Here is an 11567-nt window from a genome sequence, read left to right as displayed (position 1 = left end):
CACTGTCTGCTGCTTCTGTTGTACAGAATGGTTTCTGCGTGGATCATGCAAATCTGTCCAAATCCACCTGACTGTTTCAACCAAACTGAGAACATGTTACATCAGGGGATTGGGAACAGAGAAAACAATAACATGCCCATTCTCTTGGCTGAGGTCCCCTGGCAGGACCCCAGCACAGTGAAGACATTCGTCTCATTGCCTCTACTTTGGGATGTTAGGGTTGGAAGTAGAGGCAATGTGGGTGAGCCTTCTTCAGTCAGAACTTGCCTGCACTGGATACCTGTCAAGGTCTGTCCAAAAAAGGTAGAATGTTGGGTTATCTATTTGAGCATCATCTCAACAGAAAGGATATATTGGCTATCCCACCTTCCTTCATGAGCACTGGACTCAACTTTCAGCTCTTAGCCATCAAAACAGAGCCATCCATATCCAGCAAGGTAGTTGCTCTATAAGAAGCAAAAAATTGCTTTTTATTGGTTATTTCCCCACAAAACCCTGCAACAAACGAATGAGCGTCTATTTACTGTTGGACTGGCTACTCCATCTTATTTAGAGATTGCTGCAATGTTATCTTTGAGTCCCTGTATTTATGTAAATGAAAAATGAAATGAAACGAAAAATCCTCAATATCTTATCTTAAACATTGTCAGAGCTGTTTTTTGTCCTCCACATTTTACTATGAAAAACATTTCAAACATGAAATATAGCTGGAAGAATTTTACACTGAGCTGCCACTGATATTTTACTGTACTTTCTTTATCACACACTCATATATCCATCCCCTCTTCATCCATTAATCCAATCTATTTCGGGTGCATTTCAAAGTAAGTTGCAGACATCAGAATACTTTCCCGTAACTCATTCAACCTGAATGTTTTTACCTAAGTTTCAATGTTTGTCAACAGTTTTTTCCACATATGTAAAATGTATACTGAAATCATAAGAGTGCACCTCTGAGTTCCAAAAAATGCATTGACCTGTGTAACTCTAATGGTTATCAAGACCTATGACGCCGTCATCACCCCAGAAAGCTTCCTCAAGTCCCTTCCCAGTCACTTTGTGCCTCACCTCCCCAGAAGAACAGCTGCTCTGATTTCTTACACCCAGGCTTGTTCGGCCTCTCTAGCCTGTCATATGAATGGGATCAGTATGTACTTCTTTCACTGAGCATCACGTGTTTGAGAGTCACTCGGGGGACAGCAAACTTTTTATCAATATTTTCAGGTATTAATCTTCTAGGCTTTGTGGCCATACGATCTCTTGCAAATACTCAATTCTGCTGAGGGAGCCAGAAAGCAGCCAACCATTAGATAAATGAATGGGTGTGGCTGTTCCAATAAAACTTTATTTACAAATGCAGGTAGCCAGCCGGAGGGCCATGGCTTTCCAAACCCTTCAAATGTTGTTTCATGTATCAGGAGTTTGTTCCTCTTCGCTGTGAGTGGTTTCCAGCGTAGGACTACACCAGTTTACTTCTCCACTGGCCGGCAAGTGTTTCCAGGGCTGCTGCCTATTATGAATACAACTACTATGAACATTTTCTTATACAAGTGTTTTTGTAAAAATATGTTTTCATTTCTCTGGGGTAAAAATACTTAGGAGTGGAATTGCTGGGTCACAGGTAGGTTTATTTTTACTTTTAAGAGAATGAAAAACTTGAAACAATAATGTCAAAGCACCTTCTCATGTGTTATCTTCACTTCTTGTTCCCCGGGAAGCGGTGGTTATTACAGCGTTCTGCGGGGGCTTCCTTCTCTCACTGCAGCTTCTCTGCCTCTCCTGCCCTTTCCTTACTTCCAAGGTGAGATCATGACAACATACTTTACATACTTGAAGCACATCCTTTACACACCTCTCTCGGCTTCCTAGCTCATATTACCACCTGGAAGAATCTGATCAAGTTTAGCTGATCACCATCATCCCATGCTTGGCCAGCTTTTCTCACCAGCACACATCAGTGACTGCTGGTCCCCTGTGGACTGGCTGCATACTTTGTTCAGTCAGCTGTGGCCTGGCAAAAAGGTTCAAGGGGCAGAGATGGGGTTTCTGTACATGAAACAACCCAGGGCTGAAGCTCTTAGCTGAGCAGTGTCTCACAGCAAGGGATGACAGATGTGGCTGGCGTCTTGATTGCTATTCAACTGTAACATGATTCACTTAATAGTCCCCCTGCTCTTGGAGATTTGGTTTGTTTTAGATTTTTCATCTTACATCTGAGGTTGCAAAGATCACTTTGGGACATGGATATTTGCTTAAAATTGGTAATGTTTCTTTCTAGACCCCCTAGACGTTGTATTATGGGGCATGAGCACTTGACATCAGTGATTTTCAAACTTCACTGTGCATCAGCATCGCCTGCAGGCTTGGTTCAAGCGCATATGGTGCAGGGACCCATCCCTAGAGTTTCTCATTCGGCAGGTCTCGCAAGGAGCCTGAGAATGAGCATCTCTAACAAGCTGCTAGATGATGCTGACGTTGGCAGTGGGATGTCTCTCTCCTTCTGATGCGTCTATAGGACTTTGTGCCACTTTAGAGCAGTTAACACATTCTGCCTCGTGTCCGAACTAAGTCTGCATGCATTCATTTCCTTCCCGAGAACAGGAGATTAACTTAAACAGTGCCAGAAAGGCAGACACCTAGATATTAAAATTAAACTTTATCATTAGAAGGCTTGAAATCAAGATCAAAATGAGATGTTTGTGAAAGGACTTGGAAAGTAGTAAAGCCCTCTCAAAATTAAGAAATTATTTATATGATACATACGATATCCCAGGTCACATAATAAGGAGAGGAGACGTAAATATTTAGAAACTAGCTTCCCCAACTTTATCCCCATCACAGTTCACAGAGACAAAAATCCTACATACTTAGAACATTTAGATCCAAGTCAGGAGAGCCCCCATGAGTCTGTGTCACAGAAGATAAAAAGGCCATTTGGACTCAGATTTGTGAAACTTCCACACCCAACAGTAAAAGGATAAAAGGTTGTGAGTGAACTGGCCTTAATTCCCTTGGCACATTTTTAGCTGAGTCTTTCCCTCTAGTAGATTTCTCAAGGAAAGCTCAGAAGTGTAGCATTCCCTTACTTCTGACATGTTTAAAACTGGTTGTTTTATAGACTTGATACTTGAAGAAAAGCTTAGCTGAATATACAATTTTCTTTCATCTTTTCTTTCCTTGAGTTTCTTGAAAATGCTGCCCCATGGTTGTCTTGCTTTCTACATTGATACTGATAGCACTGCAAACTTCTGCCTCAACCTCTCTGACCATCCTGGGGACCAAACTATCTTCCTGAAATCATATAACAACATGCATGGTGCTTGAAAAATGCTGACTTCCTGATCAGCTCACTATTGTCCACTCTATTTAACTACCTTTCATTTTCTCCAGTCCAATCAAACAGGTCACCTCTTTGTCCCAAGATCTGGGTGATCGTGCCTTCCTGATTTTGTACAAGTCCAAGTCTGTACTTTAATCCTGTTCCTCATGTCACAACTTACCTGCTCCCTGCCCTGGCTGTGACAATTCCATTGATTTTGCATTTCCTCATCCCCCTCAGCTACTGGGTATTCACTGACAGCAGCAACTATTCTTGTGAGTTTCTTTTTTCCTGATTTTTTATGAAACTAGAGAAATCTGCCTTGTTCTTCTAGATACCTAGTTAAACAGCGAGTTTATCTAGAACAGGAGTCTAGCCCTTCACATACTTTCTTGGCACCAGGCTGCTCTCTTTATGTTCCACTTACGAGGGGGAAGGCTTCTGTTGTAGTGCCACCCGAAGTTCACTGGAGGGTCACCTGTTCAAAAACACGTCTTTCCTGACTGTCTGGGATTCTCACCGCCAGGATCTCATCAGCATTTCCTTGGAAACAGAGGTGCTTTAGTTAAAATTCACACACGTCTATGGAGCCCCTACCATACTCAAAATATTTTGCTAGGTGCTAGTGTGGATACAGAGCTGAATAGGATAAAGGCAAAGTTCAAGAGTACACACTGTGATGGAGGGGAAAAGAACACCTTTGTCTTATTGAAGGCATCATGTTATTTAAAGAGAGACAACTTTTCTCCCAGATTTAGTTATCTGCTTAACTTGGGATCCCATAGATAGATAAGTAGATACCTATCTGTGTATCTATCTATCCATCTATGCATCTATCTACTTACCTACCTATACATATCTGAGGTAGGACATTAAGAAAGAGATGCGACACCACAGTGCAGTCTTCTCCTCCAGCTGAATTTCCCAAATGCCTTGTACACACCGTTTTAATAGCGCTGACGGCTCTAAAGACTGTTGTTCACATATTTCTTTTCCTCATTGGACTGTGAGGCTCTTGAGGGCAGAGTTCACGTCTTCTTTCCAGAACTCATCAAGCCTGGCATTTAATGATACACGGTGATAATGACACAGGTAACCTACCCTTGCTCTGCGGCAGACACTCATAAAGGCTTTACGTATTTCCAACCATTTAATGCAGGAACTTGCTCGAGCAAAAGAATCGAGTCTCCTTCTTCCTCCTCCTGTAGATCCGGGGACCTCCGACCTCTCCCCTCCAGGGGTCAGCTTTCCGCACCTCCCAGGTCTCCGAGCCCCGCCCCCGGACCTTCCGCGCTCCGCCCACTCGCCGCCGCGTTGTCTAGGAACTGTCGCGCCGCAGTGACGTGAGCAGCACGCGCCCGGGCCGCTCAGTCGGCTCGGCGTGCGAGTCCGGTGTTTCTAGCTTCTTCGCGCGTCGGCCGCGCGGTAACTGCCGTAGCTCAGGTCCGCAGGCCCTCAGCGTCACAGGCTCCGCGACATGTCGATGCTGGCTGAGCGTGAGTGTTGGGCACGGAGGCCGGACCAGGGTGCTCGGGTGAAGGTTCCGGGAGACTCGGCGTCCAGAGCGAGTGGCGGGGGGCGCGGGTAGCCGGCGCTCAGTAGGCCTGGGAGATGCCAGGGGCCGGGCGGAGATTTCCCAGCCCGGCCTTCCGCGAAAGTTAGCTGCAGGTTTGCTGGTGAGAGATTGCGAATGTCCATTCGGGACGCTTGTCCTCACGATCAGACCCGAGCACGCGCGCGGTGGGTTCCAACTGGGTCAGGACGCCGGTTATGGGAACCTGCACTGGCTCTTTCACTCCCGTGGGGCCTCCCAGCTTCCTGTGGTTAAAAAGAGGCGGTTGGTCCGGCAGAATCTCTTCAGGCAGTGAAATCCCGTCCTCAAAGATGTATTGAATCCAGAAAAAGAAAAGCAAAGGAGTTAAAACATCAAACACAGCAAGTTACCGTTTTTTAGGGACGGCTAGGCTAATGAGTGATTCTAAGTAAGGCTGTGGCGGTTTTGACTTTGCTAGTTGAAATTATTAACACTCTTCTATGGGGGGAGTGTCAGCCGCGACGTCCCACCCTGCCTCAGTTTGCCTTCGACTTTTACCATCGCTTTGTGAAGTTCTTTAATTCTCTTCCTCAGGGAGGCTATTTAACTTTTGAACGGTACCTGTAGCTGAGGCCACTTGCCACCAGATGGCAGTCGCGCTTTGGTCATGAAAAGCCGGCTGGTAACTTTCTGAAAGTGTCTAGTGAGCAATGACCAGAAACACCTTACTTAACAGACCAAGAGCAACCACACAGGGATTCCGTGACATAAATGCTGTTGGCATCCTCTAATCTAAGGGGGTAGAGGAATGGGAGCACAAAACGAAGTGAGTAAAGCACTGTTCACATTTTACAGGGGCAGAATTGAGGTTCAGAGGGAAATAAATTCACCCCGAGTCATTGAGGTAGAAAGTGACAAAATTGATCTAATTATCGCTGTATCTTTACGTTCTTGTTAAAACAGCAGGTTTTTAAAAAATTGTTTTTAAAATAAGTACTTATGGAAGGGAATATGTTTTAGAGTGACCCTGGGGGCTCCATTTCTTCGTCTGTGTTACCAGCATGGCTACTTCTGGTTTTAATATTCTTTGGTGTATGCTTAATTCAGCATGCACTTGGGAATATTGGCCTTGGCTATTTATGTCTCTTTCCATGATCATTGTCTCTGGGGCTGTTAACTGTTTTGATTATGTTCATTGCTAGGTTGGCTTAAAAAAATCAGTGAGATGGTGAACACGAAAATAGTTGAAAGTATGAAGTGATACGCAGGCGTGAGTGCCATCTGTGGGCAGAAGTAATTCACACTGCATGATTTCAAGAGAATACTTTCAGTTCTCTCTGCACCTTGATTCCAAATTTTCAAATTTTGTCATCATAATATGTAATATTTTGTGTTGTCTTTTAAAATAATTTGCTAAATTAATGCCTATGGCATCCCTTGTGATTTGATACTTAGCATTGGTGTCCTTATTTTTGGAAATGAGAAAATACAAGCATAGAAAAGTCCCAGTCTTGTCATTTTACTGCCTAGCAATTTTTTTCCCCAATAGTTTATAAATTGGAATAATTCAGTAGGTATGGATTTGTAACCTACTTCTTTTTCCTAATTAACATTAGTGAACATTTTCGTTTAACTGTGCTCTTTCCTTTGTTTTCCCTTGTCAAAGGACTTGTTTTCTTTTATCTTCTCCACATTCTTTAATCCTGCATTTCTCTAATTATAAATTATTTTATGGATTCTCCCCTGTGTAAGGTATACCACCCCATCTTCTCTAGCATAGTCTGGACAAACTTGGAATCCTCACTACTCCACTCAGTGTTTCTTGGATCCGCTATGTAAGGTACATAGGGGAGAATCTATAAAATAATAATTTATAATTAGATAAATGCAGGATAAAGAATGTTTTTGACAAACACAAAGAAAACTACTAGATTTTAAAAATAGGATAAGCCTCTGTGGAGAAGAAAAAGACCTGAATGTGAGCCTGAAGGAGATTATGGTCTAACAACAAACATCAGAGATGGGTATAAACAGCCATAATGCAGAAGAATGTTAATTAAATGCTGTAAAAGAAGCAGATAATTTACTGTGTAAGTTCAGAGAAAGGGTCACATGGCTTCAGGGCATTTCAGGGAGAAGGGATGGTTGTTACTGGAGACCGCATGGTGGTTGATTCTGCCCAAGGTCGGGACCCTTGTATGCTGTGGGTTAAGAATATAAGCTTTGGAGTCGGTAGGACCTTGGTTTGTATAATGGCTCTAGTTTTTGCTTGGGGATATTAGGTGTGTTTCCTTCTGTAGGCCTCAGATTTTCTCATCTGCAAAGTGGAGATAAGAGTATCTCCCCTCGTTGGGTTACTGTGAAAACTGAATCTGAGAATGTACGGGTGGCATTTGGCACATAACCTGTAGCAGCAAAAGCCAAACTGACTGCTGCTTCTGGTGACACTGACGCTGGCATCACGGGAATTACGGGTTGCTGTCGATAGCTGAGTTGGAAGGCCCGCTTGATGGTATATGACGTATTTCATTTTGTCACATTTGGAGGGAACATTTTTATTTTAATCTTTAAAGGTCAATCTGTATGTACAGTTATTGGGGAAACAGGGTGAATGATGCAATCTGATACTATTGCATAGGATGCTGCATCTGATATCTGCATCTAATAAAACATAACGTGAGTCATGTTTATGCAGGTGGTGTGTGTGCAGATTAGGGATTGTGTGTTTGTGGAATGTTTCCCAGGTGTGAAGGGTAAGTTGCTGATGAGCTCCTCTCATTTACAGGTCGGCGGAAGCAGAAGTGGTCTGTGGATCCAAGAAACACTGCGTGGAGTAATGACGATTCCAAGTTTGGCCAGAGGATGCTGGAGAGGATGGGGTGGTCTAAAGGAAAGGTATTGTGGAGAAGAGCGAAAGAAATGGAAGCCATGCAGAGAGATTACAGATCAGGAGAATACATCTTTCTTAGGAGACTGGGAGAAATTTATTTTGGATCAATAAGTGATTTTGGAGAAATACCTAACTTGTAATGACCTTGTGATGATAAAGCTAGGATTGAACATAAATATCAGCTGTCTTTGTTTATCATTTAACCTGCTGTGATTTTCATAGATGTGCCTTTTAATTAGTTGCATTTGGAATCATACTTAACCACCAGAGTTTTTATTGCCTAAGAGGAAGATTTTATTCCCTTTTGTAGCGAGACTACACATTTTCTCCTTGTCGTCACATTCCATTTATTCCTGACTCAAGTAGAACTTCTATTGATATCACTGTACTTAACTGCTTCTTGTCAAGGTCTTTAAAGATCTTGTTGCCAAATCCAGTGGATTCTTTTTTGTTCTCACATTACTTTATCCCTTAGCAGCACTGGACATAATTGACTACTTTTCTTGAAATACCTCTTTTTTGGCTTCCACAGTACTGCCCTCTGTCCTGTTTTTTTCCCTTCTACCTTACTGGCCACTCCTAAATTTGTTGCTAGCTCTTTCTCCTCTAGACTTTTGAGCTTTGGAGTTCCTCGAGGTTCAGCCCCAGGCCCCTTCTGTGCTCTGCTCGGGTGAGCTCACTCAGTCCAGACCGTGCTTTCAGTTATCTAAATGCTGAGAACTGGCACCTCCCTTTATTTAGACCAGATCCAGCTCTCAGGTTTATCATTTTTATTGTAAAACTCTTGATCCCTCCGAATCTTTTCCTTCTCGAGTTTTCTGTACACTTTCACGTAGTACCCTGTCTGTCACCTTGCTTAAGCCAAAGCCTGGGAGTCGTGCTCAACTCCTCAACCTCTCTCAGCCCCGCTTCCGCAGTCGTTGCTCCTATCTGTCCAGTGTTTCATCCCAGACCTGCACCGCCGTCACTTGCCCTGATCAATGCCACAGCCTTTCAGCTGCGTCCCTGCCTCCCTTCTTTTCCTCCTTTAGGCTGTTTGCCATATAACAGCCATCCTGAGCTTTTAAAATATAGAAATTAGATCCTGTCACTCCCGTGCTTCAAAGTTCAGTGGTTTCTCATTGTTTTAAAAAATAAGATTCAAGTTCCTGTCCTAATTGCCAAGATCCTGTGAGGTCTGGCCCCTTTCTGCCATTGCCATCTTATTTTTCCTTCATTCAGTCTCTTGGAGCCACCCTGGGCGCCTTTCAGGTTCTCCAGTACACCAGGCTCTCTGGGACACCTTACGAATGAGTGTTAATTGATATGGGGCGCTTGGAGTCCCCTTCCTCAGTGTTGTTTGTAAAATTATTTAGTGGAAAGTGCCTTGGACTTGTAGTGTCTCTGTTGGGCTTCTATGAGTTTGGTAGTCATACTCTGCTTTTGAGCATTAGAAAAAGGCATGTTCTCCTTAGTGTTTCCATGGTCCTTGAAGAGGGTCTCAGGTTGAAGAATTGGCTTTCATTATTGTAAGTGCATCCTTGGGATTACAGACATGTCTTGTAAGAATCCAGTAGACTGTGTCCTCTTTGAGGGCAAGGATAGTGCCTCCTAGATGTTTAGTGATAATTGAACAGTTGGTGAAGGAAGAAAGGCGGTCTCTTTTAATACCTAATAAAAGTGCTAACTCTGTTTGATCTCCGCAGGGTTTAGGGGCTCAGGAGCAAGGAGCCACAGAGCATATTAAAGTTCAAGTTAAAAATAACCACCTGGGGCTTGGAGCTACCATCAGCAACGAGGTGAGTACCAGCATGGCTGCCGCGGGGGTGGGGTTGGGCATGTTCCTTGCAGAACTGAGGTTTTCATCAATATAAAAAATTTAATCCAGTCAAACTGATTGATCGGTTTTTAGCTCTTAGAGCCTGTGTCGTGCATGCTTTGGAAAACGAGCAAGCCCGTGCCTAAGCTGGCTGCCGGTCATGTGACACGCCATCATCTTCCTGATTGTCCTCACGGGATTCTTTACTTATGCCTGAGAAATCCAAGCTTAGTTTTATTACTAAACTACACAAAAAGTATTCTTTTTAAAGGAATAATCATTTCAGGACAAAAAGGAATTTTCATCTTAACCTGTGTTGTAATATTAGTTTATATTGTTAAAGACTGGTGGTGTTTAGTTTCAGAAATACTGCAGGAAAGCAATATTCTTTTCCTGTCCCATTGTCTGTTGCTTACTGTTGGTGTATAGCAGTTGAATTTATTTACATTTCCTCTTAAATGCTGACACTTTGAAAATAGGACACTGTAATTAAAAGTTCATGGCTTACCATACCTTTCATTTTCAATGAAAGTATCTAAGCTGAAAGTTCACTTTAAAAAGAATCTAAGCTGAAAGCTTTGTTCTTACATTTTTACAGCCAACAGAATCTGGTAGAAAATCTGGAGAATTATTTTAGGTAAACTGGATTACTTTGATTAGTTCAGTAGCTCTGAACTACTGAGTAGAATTAGTTGAGTAGCTAAAATTATTTGGACTAATAGCAAAAATCTTAAACCACTAAAGGAAGAGTTTAATATATGCATTTGGCAAATCACCATGTTGGACACTGAAAACTAATACAGTGCTGTAGTTCAATTATGTCACAATAAAACCGGAAAAAGGCGACAGGGGCGGGGGCAATGCTGTAACTATTTCTGATGATGAAATCCAGGACCAATACTTTAGAATGTTTGGAATGTCACACTCTTACTAGATGGAATGTTTAGCATTATCTTCTGTATTTTCATCAGTTAGTAAACAGACCTTGGATAATTTTTAAAAAAGAGTTTCTATAAGGTTGATTTTGAAGGTGGATGTTGAGAGATGGATATGCAGATACACTTAATTTTTTAGGAGACACAGTAAACCAGTAAACCTATTCAGTATGCCTTAACCTTAAGCATTCTTTAAAAAGTGTGTATAAGGCAAATTTTTAAATTGAAACCCTGCTCCCCACAAGTTTATATTATTTTGGAGTTGTTCATTCTCTTTTAAAGCCAGATTCTCCACCTTGTAAATGGGTGCTGATTGATTCAGGGAGCTTGGAGTCCTTTCTCCTCCCTCCCCCAGTGTTATTTTCTAAAGTTGGGGTGGATGTGAGCAAACAGAATTGGGCAAAATACTTTCAGCTCAAATGAGCAAAGAAGACAGCCCTCAAATCCATCACTGCTTTTTGCCTTTGACCTACATAATTTTCCCTTAGTGAAAATTTAATTTGCTTTATTTTAATACTTGGCACATAGATTGCCTGTTGTTTATTTGACTGTAAATTGACTTGATAAATTATCCACTTTTGAAATTAGTGCTTAAGCTTCCAAGATGCCTGTTTTTAATAGTGATACAGATAAATTACATTTTAAATTTATACTATTTCTTCTTCATCCAAATTAATAAAATATTTTGGTGAAACATTTAAAAATTCACTTTAACTGCCAGATTTCCTTGATTCCAGTATGTGTCTTATCTTGGTCAGTGTAGGTAAACTACAGGCTTGCCTCTAATTGAGGATTTTTTGGGTATTTTTCAGGACAACTGGATTGCTCATCAGGATGATTTTAACCAGCTTCTGGCTGAACTGAACACTTGCCATGGGCAGGAAACCGCAGGTGGGGAAACCTTTGCTTTTTATCCATTAGGTTTACAGAAGACATAATCTCAATATAAAATGTGTTTATCACCTGTTTTCACTGCATGTATCATGTGTCTGACAGCTAACTGATTGAAGCTGTTCTAGATAGTCATTTCTGCTTCCATGTTAATGGTGTGCTCATTGAGTGGTGCTCTGAGTCACAAGCAGATACTTTTT

General features: G+C 42.1%; 1 protein-coding gene and 1 long non-coding RNA gene across 2 annotated transcripts in view; one reads left to right on the top strand and one right to left on the bottom strand.

Moving 5' to 3' along the window:
- Window positions 1-1304: 1304 nt before the first annotated feature.
- On the bottom strand, window positions 1305-4560 carry LOC116149886 (uncharacterized). The gene is made up of 3 exons (XR_004133485.2): window positions 4169-4560; window positions 3747-3862; window positions 1305-1510 (listed from the first exon to the last, which is right to left on the bottom strand). It is a non-coding gene; the product is annotated as an uncharacterized LOC116149886 (long non-coding RNA).
- A 102-nt stretch (window positions 4561-4662) lies between these two features.
- Window positions 4663-11567, top strand: part of PINX1 (PIN2 (TERF1) interacting telomerase inhibitor 1) — a 64419-nt gene continuing 57514 nt past the window's right edge. Inside the window, exons 1-4 of the mRNA XM_010995264.3 lie at window positions 4663-4815; window positions 7639-7748; window positions 9429-9521; window positions 11289-11367. Of these exons, the coding sequence (XP_010993566.1) occupies window positions 4797-4815; window positions 7639-7748; window positions 9429-9521; window positions 11289-11367 (301 nt within the window). The 5' untranslated portion in view covers window positions 4663-4796. The remainder of the gene's footprint in view (window positions 4816-7638; window positions 7749-9428; window positions 9522-11288; window positions 11368-11567) is intronic.

The sequence above is a fragment of the Camelus dromedarius genome, chromosome 36, assembly GCF_036321535.1.
Source record: "Camelus dromedarius isolate mCamDro1 chromosome 36, mCamDro1.pat, whole genome shotgun sequence".
Lineage (NCBI taxonomy): Eukaryota > Metazoa > Chordata > Mammalia > Artiodactyla > Camelidae > Camelus > Camelus dromedarius.
Note: the sequence above shows the minus strand (reverse complement) of the source record. Positions and strands in the feature narration are given on the sequence as shown.